This window comes from Thalassophryne amazonica, chromosome 7 (assembly GCF_902500255.1).
Source record: "Thalassophryne amazonica chromosome 7, fThaAma1.1, whole genome shotgun sequence".
Taxonomy (NCBI): Eukaryota; Metazoa; Chordata; class Actinopteri; order Batrachoidiformes; family Batrachoididae; genus Thalassophryne; species Thalassophryne amazonica.
In genome coordinates, this window is record NC_047109.1 from 5,015,246 (window position 1) to 5,029,614 (window position 14,369).

At 45.4% G+C, this 14,369-nt stretch overlaps 1 protein-coding gene across 1 annotated transcript in view; it reads left to right on the forward strand.

Annotated features, from left to right (window-relative positions):
• The window catches only part of LOC117513191 (semaphorin-4B-like), a 241,963-nt gene that overhangs the window by 184,838 nt on the left and 42,756 nt on the right, over positions 1-14,369 (forward strand). Inside the window, exon 7 of the mRNA XM_034173488.1 lies at positions 732-859. Coding sequence (XP_034029379.1) covers positions 732-859 — 128 coding nt within the window. The remainder of the gene's footprint in view (positions 1-731; positions 860-14,369) is intronic.

A 14,369-nucleotide genomic window follows, 5' to 3' on the forward strand; every position in this document is an offset into this window, starting at 1 on the left:
CCAGCGGAGACTGCCAGGTAGGCCTTGAATTTCTTGATCACACCACCTCGTTTTCTGCGCCTTCTGGAGTGCCTTTTCTGAGGAGGAGGCACGCAGGGATTCCAGCAAACACAGGTGGAAGACTAGGGTTAAACTTTCCCAGTCCAAAGTTTGAAGATGACAGCGACTCACACAGAGAGCATGAATGTTATGCTGGCGATGGTCAACAATCACAGTAGAAACATCTCAGCAAAATACACACAGCAGGAGAGTAACTGCAAACAGTATCCTAACGGAGATAAGGGAGAGGAGGCTGACGGCTTCCCACGTCAGGCACCATCGTTCCACTCGTTCTTACTTGGTCCCAAAGCGTTCAGCTGTTGACATTCTGTGAGTCTGATCTTTTTCATTCAGTGACTGAACACTGAATCAAAGATGATTTGTTCTCGAATGTTTGCTGCAGCCTGAACTGTCATATTGGTTGCACAGGTTTTATACACATACAAACGACAGCATGATGCAATGAACTTTCTGCCCTGTGATTGGTAGTTTTTTAGTGTTTGTATTGACCTGAAGAACACAAAGTATAAAGATCATTTTTCTGAAAGAATGTGACTTCTACATAAGGCTGAAATTAACAGCATCCATATTTTTGAAATGTCTCATGAAAAGAAGCGTGACTGTTTAATTTGGAGTTTATGTGCTGATCTATGATCTCATCTCAACACTTTGGGCTTTTTTTTTTCTTTCAGATCCAACCTTCATACATTCCAGCTTCATTCCTGAGGAGGCGAAGATCTACTTCTTCTTCAGTGAAGTGGGCAGAGAGTATGAATTCATGGACAAGTTGACAGTCTCACGTGTTTCTCAGATCTGCACGGTAAGATCATCAGATGGCATGCCTGACCTTTGACCCCACCTGTGACTGTGCAGTTTGAATAGTTTTGGATTCTAAAATATGAACCGAGGTGACACGCCCTCTGTTTGTAATCCAGAACTACAAGCTGGACTACAGAAATGTTTTTTTGCCCCGACTTTGGATCTGGGTCAGGATTTAATAGCAGCCAGTTGGACAAAACCCAACGAGGTTTGAAGACGTGTAACATGACCAGGATTCTTCACTGGTTGGGAAAAGTAATCAAACATCTCATCCTTTACAAGTTGTTGTTTTTATGACATGGAGTGAATATAAACTTATAAAAATGGGTTGGCTTCATTCATCTGCATACTAATTTAAAAAATGGTCCTGTTTAATTCCACTCTGACAGCAAGTGGTGGATTAGATTAGATTAGATTTGTCATTGTCATTACACGAGTGCAACAACGAAATTACATTTACACTCCAATTACCTCAGACAAAATACAGCAATTTATCCACAATTATTACTAGTTTACCGTAATAATGGCACACATCAGAATTAAAAACAACACATATACATTTGCATTGTTTATGTGCACTAAACTTGAAACAGTCCATCATCCGAATTGAGGCAAAGTGGGTGAAGGCTACAGCAGGAGGGGCCCGCACTGCCCAGCTTGGGGAGTTGAAGGATGCGGCAGTAAAAACCGCGCTGCCTTCGAGGTGGCAGGGAGGAAGCCAGGGTGAGGGGGGTGGAGAGACACGGCGAGGGGGGGCAAAAGGGATGGAGAGAGGGAGACGTGTCGTGTGCAGATGAGTTAAGTTTCTTGTCAGTTTCTGTCCATGTGTGTGTGTGTAGGCTGGGGGGGTGGATAGATAAGAAGGGGGAGCCAAATTCCTTCACCAAAGCCGTAGATCCTTCTGGGGGAAGAGCAGGGCATTTGACCTTCAGGAGCCGATAAGGCTGCCATGTTGATGTTAGGCGGAGAGATACGGAATTCCATTTACTGCACCCCTGACCATCTAGAGTCCAAATTTATGAAGAATATTCTCCAGTCCTCAGCAGCACATTCCTTTGCAATGCAGCGATATGCTCCAAGATGGTATCCATTTTGCGTTCGAGTTCAAGAGTTCACGCAGTCTGAGATTACACAGCATTACCCAACTCATTAATCATGACGGACAGATGAGGGGATGAGATTCTGGTAGCCGCCATCTTGCTAATATTCCTGTGGGTCAGGGCAGCACATAAACCAATCAGCGTCAAACCTCCCACCATAAAAGCAAATAGAAATAAATCCTCAACGTCTTCTACAGAGAGTGAAGCAAAGCATGTCACATTCCATCTCCCTCAGGCGTCGAGAGCATAGCCCGCTTGGTAGATTCCATCAGGGCACGCAGGGTCCCCCAGCCATGATTTCCTTGTCGAAAAAAAATGGTGTCAATAGCATTGAGAGACCAGCTGATCATTTCCATAGTTAATCCAAATCTTAGTTTGAAGAATTCACAGTCTGGAGAAGCTGGGACTTTGAAGGTCAGAGAAGAGACAGAGAACAGAAAGGAGGACAGGAGAGGGGAGGAATGCGACCGTCCTTGCCGGAGTGCCAAGCTGAAAGAGTGATGGATTATTTCAGCATGAACTCCATGAATATGACAGTGAGCTAGCTGCAGAAGCCACCATCTGTCTGTGAGGCTCATGGACACATGAATATTTAGATGTTAAGCATAAAACACATCATGAGAAATCTGTCAAAAACTACAACAGAGTGAGCCTACATGAAGTGAGGGAAGTCACCAGAGGAAGTCAGAGGTTGCAGTGGCTGTGATTGGAGTCACTGAGGATCCAGCAACTTTGGTCTTTTTTCACAGAGGAACAGAAAATGAGGGAAAAAATATAGTTATATAAAAAAGTTCGATTTATTTATGTTATGAGGACTGTCTTCTTCTTCTTCTCTCAGCTGCTCCCATTAGGGGGCGCCACAGCTAATCAATTGTTTCCATCTCCCCCTGTCCTCTTTCTCTTCCTCTGTCTCAGCAACCACCTGCATGTCCTACCTACAAACCTATAAAATTATTCACGGACTAGGACCTCCCTACCTAGCTGACCTAATTAAATCCTATGTACTGGCCCGGGCTGTGCTTTCTCAGGGTGTAGGACTACTTTGTGTCCCTAGGGTGAATAAGGTCCCACAGTTGACAGTCAGAGCACAAACCAAGCATGAAGTCAAAGGAATTGCCTGTAGACCTCCGACACAGGATTGTCTGGAGACACAAATCTGGGGAAGGGTACAGAAACATTTCTGCTGCTTTGAAGTTGTCAATGAGCACAGTGGCCTCCATCATCTGTAAATGGAAGAAGTTAAGATCCACCAGGACTCTTCCTAGAGCTGGCCACCCATCTAAACTGAGCGATTGGGGGAGAAGGGTCTTAGTCAGGGAGGTGACCAAGAACCTGATGGTCACTCTGTCAGAGCTCCAGCATTCCTCTGTGGAGAGAGGAGAACCTTCCAGAAGGACAACCATCTCTGCAGCAATCCACCAATCAGGCCTGTATGGTAGAGTGTCCAGATGGAAGCCACTCCTTAGTAAAAGGCACATGGCAGCCCACCTGGAGTTTGACAGAGGCAGCTGAAGACTCTCAGACCAGGAGAAACAAAATTCTCTGGTCTGATGAGACAAAGATTGAACTCTTTGGCATCATATTTGGAGGAAACCAGGCACCATCCCTACAGTGGAGCATGGTGGTGGTGGTGGTTTTTCAGCAGCAGGAACTGAGAGACTAGTCAGGATTGAGGGAAAGATGAATGCAGCAATGTACAGAGACATCCTGGATGAAAACCTACTCCAGAGTGCTCTTGACCTCAGACTGGGGCTATAGTTCATCTTTCAGCAGGACAATGATCCTAAGCACACAGCCAAGATATCAAAGGAGTGGCTTCAAGACAACTCTGTGAATGTCCTTGAGTGGCCCAGCCAGAGCACAGACATGAATCCGATTGAATATCTCTGGAGAGATCTGAAAATGTCTGTGCACCGACGCTCCCCATCCAATCTGATGGAGCTTGAGAGGTGCTGCAAAGAGGAATGGACCAAACTGGGGCATCATATTCAGGAAGACTTAAGGTTGTAATTGCTGCCAAAGGTGCATCAAAAAAGTTTTGAACAAAGGCTGTGAATGCTTTCATACATGTGATATATTTGTTTTTTATTTTTAATAAATTTGCAAAAAAAAAAAAAAAAAAAAAATCAAAAAACCTTTATTCATGTTGTTGTTTTGGGGCATGGTGAGTAGAATTTTGAGGGAAAAATCAATTTACTCCATTTTGGAATGATGCTGTAACATAAGAAAATGTGGAAAAAGCGAAGCTGTGGAGGACTTTGTGGACATAATTCACCATGCCGAGCGTGTCCCTTGTTTGGGATGTGGTAACATGTCCATATGCGCGAAGCACATACCAAAGTGTCACTACTTGTGGTTGCAATGTGTACTCTGTTCTGCATGTGTTGATACACCACAGTGTTTGTATTAATGTTTCCTATCTCTGCACCTGCATGGGTAATTGGGAATGTTTATTCCTGCTATGCATAAGACAGGCTGTCTTGGCTGTGGTGCATTTCCTGTCAGGACTCCTGTGAGGTTAATGGGCGGGGCCGAGTTGTTATAAAAGTCTGTGAATTGTGTGACAGGATATTAAAGTGACACGCCACAGCATTGTTGAAATAGATAGATAGATAGATTGATTGATTAAATAATGTATTCTCACCAATATTCTCACCAAAGCCTGGATAAATTCCTCTGGAGGAAAAACTGTGGGCAATTGACCTTGATGCCTGTGGTGTTGCAGCCGAGCAGTGAAAAACACTTTTTTGTTGAAATTTTTACTCCTTTTTTCATCTGTCCCAATTTCCACATTGGGGACTTTGACATGTGTCTTTTGAACATTTTTGAAGGACAGTCCGACACGAGCATGACGGTGAATGCTGTGTCTTTGACGCTTCCTGAGTTTTGGAAGTCGTCAGCTTGGTTTGTCCAAACGGTGGTGTAGTTTGTACTGCAGGCGCTCACTGCAGACGACACAAAGTACTATTATGTTGTGCCCTCAGCCGTTCCACAGTGACGAGCCTGGTTAGTCTACTGCAAGCACCCCCTGCAGCTCATTAATGTGCAGCTCTCAAGTCTCACCTTTTAAAGACATTTGAACTTTCTGATGCTGAGAAGACCAGTAGGCTTTTTCCTCTGCATGGATTGGGGGCAGCAAACCATCTGAGCTTATGGACAGAATATTACCTCTCCTGGGGGAGCACAGGCTCGATTTTCTCTTAGTCCTCCTCTTCTTGGGGCAACTCCCCCCTCACATGCACGCAGCTTTGTCCAGTGCCATCATCACAGACTGCCGTGCGCTGGCAAAGAAAGCGGACAAGTTTTTTTGTGGCTGGTCAACACCACGGCATGGCTGCTGTGGCACTCATCCCTGCCCACATTGCCACGACTAATCCACCCCACCTTTCACAGACCTGTGTTGCTCTCAGGTGATGCAACACTCATGGCAATGGCACCAATTTCGCCTCGGCAGCGTCATGAACCCAGGTCGTGTTTTTACCATGTGAAATTTGGATCTAGAGCCAAGTGTTGCCGCCCACCCTGCACTTTGAGCGAAAAGGGAAATATCAGCGCTAGCACTCAATAATGGCAATGAGCGTCAGGCACACTGACAAGCTACTGTTCATCCAAGACACCGTTTCTGGCTGTCATTTTGTATGTGACACTGGTACACAGAGGAGCATTCTGCCTGCTTCCAGACTGGACAACATGGCAGATGCCCTCCCTGCAGCTGCCAAAGGCAGTTCCATATGCACTTATGACACTCGACATGTGGACTTGTGTTTTGGGGGGCCAGAGATTTAGCTGGGAATTCATCACAGCTAAAGTCAGTGTCCCTCTTCTGTGCACAGATTTCTGTGTGCTTATGGACTACTGGTGAATTTCAAAACCAGCGCTTGATTGACACCACCACCAACACCTTTTGTTCATATGGCTGTGCTGTTAGTGGCATGGACTCCATCAGACTGTCTAGCGTGCTGTTGCAGGCTGACATGTTTCACCACCTGCTCAGGGAATTTTCCACACTCATGCAGCTGACATTTTCATCCCCCACGGTGAAGCACGGAGTAGAGCACCATAGTGTCACCATGGGCCCGCCGGTGTACTCCTGGGTGAGGCGTCTTGACTCGGCCAAGTTTGGCATTGCCAAAGCTGAGTTCGGCAACATGGAAAGCCTCGGCATTATCCGTTGCTCCAACAGCCCATGGGTATCAACCCTTCATATGGTTCCCATGCCCAGCGGCGGTGGAGCCCTTGCAGTGATTATCGCCCTCTTAAAGACACCACAACATCAGACCATGACCCAGTACCCTACATCAAGGATTTTTCAGTGCACCTGATGGGTACCGTCAACTTCTTGAAGGTGGATCTTGGCTGTGGATAGCACCAAGTGCCTGTCCACCCGCTGGACGTCCCGAAAACAGCAGTGATCGCCCCCTTTGGACTGTTCCTGAGAATGGCGTTTGGCCTTAAGAACACTGCCCAGTCCTTCCAGCGCCTCATGGACTCTGTGCCGCATGACCTTGCCTTTGTGTTTGTGCACCTGGACGACATCCCCATTGCCAGTTCATCCCAAGTGGAACACTTGCCCCACCGGGGGATACTGTTTGAATGCCTCAGCCTACATGGGCTGATCATCAACCCAGCTTAGTGCCAGTTTGGTTTGACCCCTGTTGACTTCCTGGGACACAGAGTCACCAAGGACAGGGCTGTGCCACTCCCATCTAAGGAGGACGTGGTCCTAAACTTTCCATGGCCGTCATGGTATGGGCCCTGCAGGAGTTTTTGGAAATGCTGAACTTTTACTTCCGCTTCATCTGCAAGGTCAGTTATGTGCCACTCCCCACTCTCCCATACGAGGCCCTGAAGGGGAAAGTGCCCAAGCACCTGGTGGATTTGTCCACTGAGAGAGACACAGCATTCATGGATGCCAAAGGTGCCTTAGCGACTCCAAGAATACTGGCTCATCCCATGCCAGACACCTCCATAGTCATCACCACGGGTACATCAGACCGTGCTGTGGTCACGGTGCTCAGGCAGTGATGTGAACAGTGCCTGGCTACTGCTCGCTTTCTTTTGTTGGCACTTATGCCCCAGTGAGCACAAGTACAGCACATTTGATGAGTGTTTGTTCTGATTATGTTCTGTTTGTCACTTATTGCTCATCAGTTAGTTCTTTTTATTTTTTGCACTATTCTGTAGTCACCAGTTTTGTTTATCTGCTGTTCTCATTTCTGTTTTTCTGTTGTACTTTTATATCGGGTTTTGCGTTCTGTTAATAAGTCAGTTCCTGTTAGTTTTGCTTCGGTATTGATTTTCTGTTCAGTTCTCATAGTTTTTTCTTTTGTACTTATTATATCCTGGTTTGCTTTTAGTTCCCATGATGCTTGCTCTGTCCTGGTCCCCTAGGATCATATTCTGTTTTAGCTGTGTTCTCACGTCGTCCTCATTTGTTTGTGTTCACTCACTACACCAGCCATTGTGTCTTTGTCTCACTCTTTTTCTGTCTGCTTTGTATTTTCCTTCACTCCCACTCTTGCACTTGCTCACATGTCTTTGTCTCTTTCATCACTTCACTCTGTCTTCCTGCCTTCACTCTCTTGCACTTACCTTTGTCTTCCCTGGTCACGCCCCCTTCCAGAACCTTCACCGACACCTGTGTCTTGTTGCACTAATTACATCACCAGTTATATAAGCCCTCACAGTCTCACAGTCCCTTGCTTGATTGTTGAATGATTTCACTTGGTGAAATCATTGGTGACTTCACCTGGTACTTGACTTTGCCTCTGATTACCTCCATGCCGTGTTTATCGACCACAGCCTGTTTTTTGGACCAACCCTCAGCCTCACGTCTGTCTGTACCTTTTCCGTCGCTACTGGACCTCCTGTGTACCGAATCCCAGCTTGTAATTAAACCTTTTTCTAAACACCAGTCTGTGTGTGAGAGTTTTGCATTTGTGTCCTGTTTGCGCCACGCCTGACAGAACAATCGAGCCAATCATGGACACAGCAAACTCTCTTCCTGCTGTCTCAGCTGCAGATTTTGCCACCATCTGTCACATTTTTTCAGAAATTGACATCTTTTTGGACCGTTTCCGCTCCTGCTTCACACCCAGGAAGAAGTTTGATTATCTCAATCAAGCCCTGGACCTGGTAGAGGCAAACACTTGGCTGTGTAAGTATTTTCCAGACCTGGAAAGGCTGGATGAATTTTTTGCTGCAAGAAAACTCCCAGCCTGGATTACTCAGCCCGAACTCCACCTGTCATCCAGCCTCTCACTCACAGACAGTGACTCTGAGTGGGAGGACATTGAGGATGAGACGACATCTGAGACTGAAGGTCAGAGGCTTCAAGAAATCGCCATGGTATTTTTTAAAATTCAGGACTTGTTTTTTGAGGTTTGGGGCAGTTCAGATCGTTGGCACAGACAACGTATTTTTTCAGCTTTAGATGAAATACTGCAGGCTGAACCTGACATTGTGTCTGCCTACCCAGACTTAACTGACCCCACTATATATTGAAGATCCCATGTATTTTTTGTTTGAGTCTGAACTATATGAACCCGGTTTGAGTCCGCCTCCTTCCATCACCCTCTCTGACGCTGCTATCACACTTCCACCTTCATCCACATCAGATCCCCGCCTGTCACCTGCAGCGGCGCTAAACACGCCCAGCCCACGCCCTACCCCAGCTCCACGACACTTAGTCACGCAGACGCCACCCAGACCGCAGCAGCCAGTAGGACAGCCACATGGCCCGGCAGCCACAGTGATGCCACAAATGCCTCGCCAAGCTCCAATCCCAGCACCAAGGAGGAAGCGCTCGCCTTGGCTCCAGCTTTCAGCTCCCACTAACTACTCTGCTGCTGACGCTGAAGCGCAAACTTTGTTCGACTCTTTTAGGGAGATGACGTCATGGGAATCGCCCCCAGAGCCATCGGGAACATCCACATCACCTCAGCAGTGCTCAGCGGCACCTGACGGGGCTGCCTCAATGGGTCCGCATCATAAACAAGCGGAACCGTTCACAGTTTTGGAAGCACCTGTTGAGAATGTAACACTATTACAGCATTCAGAAGCTGAGCTCACACCACCTGCACCTTCCACCACAAATCATGCTGCACGTGCACCACCAAGCACGGACCGAATCATCGTGCCGTAGCTTTCTGCCAGCCCTTCAGAAGTATCCACATCGCTCATACCACCAGCAGGAACTTTGAATGCACTCACTTTTCCACAGCTCTCAGATGTTCTCACACCCCAGAAATCACTGTCAGTGCTGTCCACGTCCTCAAAACTGCCAAAAGCGCTTCTGGATAATGTAGAAAATGTCATCACTTTGTGTGCTGAATCAGCCACAACGCAACCTCCTCTGAGTTCATCGCAGGTGTCCCTGGGGGAACCTGTGCCACACCTGTCTCCAGGAGATCCAGCCATGTCGGCCACATCAGCTCTTCCACCTGCCTCCGAAATGTCAGTACCTTTCCAGAAGAGGAATGAAGACGACACTTTGGGTAGGACTGACTGTTTGCCTTTAGGTTTAATGCTGGGTTTTGAAAAAACCTTCTACCTGTTGTGCTCGCCACAAAGACACTACCTCTTTTGTCAGTATCTTTTTGGCTTGTTAGTGAACTTCTTCTCTAAGCATCTGTCAGTGTTTTCTTTCATTTTATTTTTTTGTGCACCTTTGTTTGTGGACCGTGCGCCGTTTACATTTTTGTTTGAAACGGATCCACTTCCCATTTTGTAGTTTAGTTACTTTCTCACCCAGGTTCTTTTTTAGGTCCCCAGTTTTTGGTTATGCACAGATGCACAGTATGCAAGTTTTGATTGATCAGTTATTTCCTTCTGGTTGTTGTGTTTTTTTGTTTGTCCCCTTTTAACAGCATCTTCAGTTTTCTTCATAGAGTTTATGTGTTCTGGGCCCTCGTCACACGGTTCTGCTCCCCTAGTGGTCATATTGTTAAGTTACTGTTTTTTCTTGCCCCTTATAGCCTCCCATTGTGTTGGTTTCCTTCCTGCTGCCGTTCTTTAATGAAACTAGTTTTTTCCTCAACTCGCTTCATCATTTGTTTTTCTTTCTGTTCATTGGTTGGTTGCTTTATTGGTTATTTTTGGAATTGTTGCTTACTTCGGGCTTTGTGTCTTGTGTGTTCAGAAGTTAAGTTGCTCATGTTCATTATCAGTTTACTACTCCCCCAGCTGCTTTTAGGGGTCAGTGGGGTTTCATCGGTTACCTCGTGGTTACACCTACCCCTGCACTGCACATATTCTGCTCTCGAGAAGGTTTTTCACTCCCTCTGCAGCATCGTTAAGTTAATCAATTCCTGGTTCCTACTGCCATTCCGTAAGTCCGTCTTCCACGGAAGTACTAGTCAGGCTGCCATTTTGTGCCCTGCGGTGGACCAAGGTTCACCACCTTATCCTACAGCCTGTCTCAGCCAGTTCCCTGACTGCCCCTCTGCTACAGCTTTGGGCCAGGTTCCTCATCAGGTCAGACCCCCCGACTCACCAGTAGTGGTCAGGGGGCCTTCCCGTTCTTCCGTCGGTTCTGCTGTTTTTTATACTGGGGTCCCTAGCTGGCCTCTGGCATTGCCTAATCATTTCGGTCTGCCTCATGGTCGTCCTCCGGATTCCTCAGTGGTCTGTTTGCCTGCCTGCTCATTCGTTCACTGTATGGTTTTTGGTTGCCCTGCTCTATACAGTTCACCTGGGTGCTGGCCCATGTTCCCTTTCGGTAGTGCCCTCCAGCCATTCCCCCGTCCTCCCGCCCATTGTCGGCTTGGGTCTGTGGTTCTCTGGGGACTGCCGGTGTCGGTCCGTTGGGGGGGAGGTACTGTCATGATCCAGCCCTGTTGGGCCCGGCGGTTAAAATGAGGTGGGCTTCATAGATAATTGGCAAAGCTTCTGGGGAAAACCTGGTGTTGTTAGGAGAGACAGCATCCATCCCACTTTGGATGGAGCAGCTCTCATCTCTAGAAATCTGGCCAATTTTATTAAACCCTCCAAATCGTGACTATCCAGGGTTGGGACCAGGAAGCAGAGTTGTAGTCTTACACACCTCTCTGCAGCTTCTCTCCCCCCTGCCATCCCCCCAATACACCATCCCCGCAGAGACGGTGCCTGCTCCCAGACTACCAATAACCAGCAAAAATCTATTTAAGCATACTCGCTATGTCTGGCCCAACATTTACAAAAAAAACTATTACATTTATTAACAACATCGCACATATTATAATTATCACTGTTATTATCAATAAAAGTCAGAATATGAATAATTATTTGTGTGTCCTTTGATAACACTATTCAAAATTCCCCAGACCTTTTTAATGTCATTTTTATTATTATGTAATAAATTGGTATAATATAATTTCTTGCTAGTTCTCTTAATTTCAGTCAGTTTATTTTTATAGCTTTTATATCTATGTTCAGATTCCACAGTCCTTAATCTAACAAATTCTCTGTATAAATTATTTTTCTTTTTACAAGCATTTTGCAATCCGTTCGTCATCCATGGACATTTTATTACACTATTGTTTTTACTAATTTGGCGAATTGGACAGCATTTATTATATATTGCAGTAAAGATTTCTAAAAAATTACTAAATGAAACATCCGCATCACTTTCACTATACACAGTGTTCCAGTCTTGCTCTAGCAGATTTTGATGAAGAGCATTAATAATTTTATCGTTTTTTTATTCGTTTGTATATAGGTTTTTGGGGTACCTTACAGGTGCTAAAGTTGTCATCATGTACTATAAAGACAGGTAAATGGTCGGTAATATCACAAATCAGCAGACCACAAGTATTTGTGCACTCCATATTGTTTGTGAAGATATTATCAATGAGCGTAGCGCTGTGAGATGTTATTCTGCTGGGTTTGGTGATAGTTGGATAGAGGCTCATTCTGTACATCCTATTAATATATTCATCAGTTGGTTTGTGATTATTTGGGTTAATCAAATCTATATTATAATCCCCACAGATAAATATTTTTTTATTACTTAATACTGAGAATGTTTTTTCCACCCAGTCTGTAAATATTTCTAAACTTGAACCTGGTGACCTGTATATGCAGCTAACAATAATGTTTTTCTTTTTTCCGTTAATTATTTCTATGGATATGCATTCTAATATGTCATTTATTGTCATTGTCATACTTTCTATTACTCTAAATTTAATGTTTTTATGGACATATAAAGCAACTCCACCTCCCATTTTGTTTGTTCTGTTTACATAATTCAAGTTATAACCCTCTAATTCAAAATCTATGCCTTTATCATCATTAAACCATGTTTCTGAAATTGCAATAATGTAAAATGGCTGCGTGAACTGTTGCAAAAATTCTTTGATGGAAGTGAAATTACTATACATACTCCTACTATTAAAGTGAATAATTGAGAACTTGCCCTCAGAATTAACATAATTATTAAAATCATCTTCAGAAAAGTACTTGCAGTCAATTGTGTTAGATAGTAGAAACAGGTTGTTATCAGGATCTGGTTCGTCTTCCAAGTCAAATGTCTTATACTCAGTGTACTCAAAAGGTTTCAACTCCACATGATCATAGTCCAGAATCCTTTGCTGTATACTAACAGTCGATGAATGGTTGTTGGATGTCATTGTATGAGACAACTATATTTTTTAAGATCTTCTATATCTCTGATGAGCAGAACTTTAGCTTCCTCAGGTGTGCCATTAAGTCTGATGTATACTTTGCAGTTCATAATCCATGTCTTCTGTATTTTGTTTTGTCGTCGTAGGTATCTGGCTTTCCGAGCGATGTCCGCATTCCTTTTTGTCAGATGATCATTCAAGTAAACATTCGTGCCCTTTAGCTTTCTCCTTTGTTTAATGAGTGCAATTTTGTCTTTCCTGTTCACAAACGTCATGATGACCGCTGGTGTGTTGTTGTCTCTTGCTGGTAGAGGGTGACAAGCCTCGATAGAGTCCACGTCCAGCTGAATGTCCCTGGTTGCCAGAAAAGCTGCCACCTGTCCCTCCCCGGAGCTCACCTCCGGCTCGCCCGATCCGTCCTCGCTCCCCGCTCTAACCGCATGTGCATATGACCGGGGCTTAATCTTAAACCCGGTCACAATTATGTCATTCATTCTCGTATATTGTTCCAAATCGTCAACTCTCCGCTCCAGCACTGCGATCTTCTTGTCCCTCTCCTCGACCTGCGCCCGCAGCTTTGTGACTTCCTCCACAAGCTTCAAAATTTGTTCTTGTTTCGATTTAACATCACACATGTCCAGTGCGAGAGAGTCCAGTTCTTTCCTAAAATCCTCGTTCTCCTCCACTGCTGGGTTTTTCTTCGTCGCCATGATAGCGTGTTGTTTTTAACCGCACTTAGCTGTTAGCCGCGCGCTCCACTCAACCGATGGTAACAATCAACAGTCTCTGCTCATCCGAAAGAAGCGCGACCAGTTCAATTGTCCGCAATCCTTACTCATTGTCTTTTAATCCAAACTCGTCAGTAATCCAAAATCCAAATCCAAAAACACACTTTTCAATTGATTCCCAAGAAACTCACACGATCTCAAAACCGCGCACAACTGTTAGCATAGTGACATCACTTCCTGCCTTCAACTCAAATGCTGTCACAATTGTGGCACGTTAGATATAGAGTCCATTATCTCCTGAAAATTGCATCTTCTGAGTTGTTCCAAAATGAGATCTACGAGGTCTGTTAGAAAAGTATCCGACCTTTTTATTTTTTTCAAAAACCTGATGGATTTGAATCACGTGTGCTTGCATGAGCCAACCTTGAACCTTCGTGAATTTTTTCACGCCTGTTGATTGCGTCATTTGCTGGTAAGCAGCCTTTGTGTGAGGATGGGTGGAGTCTCTCATCGGATTTTCTTTGCAAGGAAAATGGCGGAACAACTGGAACAGCACGACTGCATCAAATTTTGCCAGAAACTGGGCGACAGCCAGGTGGAAACCATTCAGATTATTCAGACGGCTTTCGGTGATGATCCTCTGGGCATCACACAGATTAAGGAGCAGTACAACCGGTTTAAAGACATCCACACAACGGTGGAGAGCGAGCCGCAGTGAAATTCATGCCGATGGCTTCGGCACGAAGGTGCCGACGGAGCAAAAGGGCCTTTGTGTTGAACTCTCACAGGACATGTTGTGACATGCCCACGTCTTCCACCATTCGGAAGATTCAGACAGCTTTCGGTGGCTTTTCAGTCATGTGACTATCGTGTGGAAGAGGTGGGCATGTCACAGCATGTCCTGTGAGAGTTCAACACAAAGGCCCTTTTGCTCTGTTAGCAGCTTCGTGCCGATGAATTTTGCTGCAACTCTTTTCATGGCCAAATCTTCTGTCACAGTGGAATGTGCCGAAAAAGTGCTGATGTCCACCTCTTCCGCAATTTCTCGGATAGTCACACGACGGTCCCACATCACCACAGCG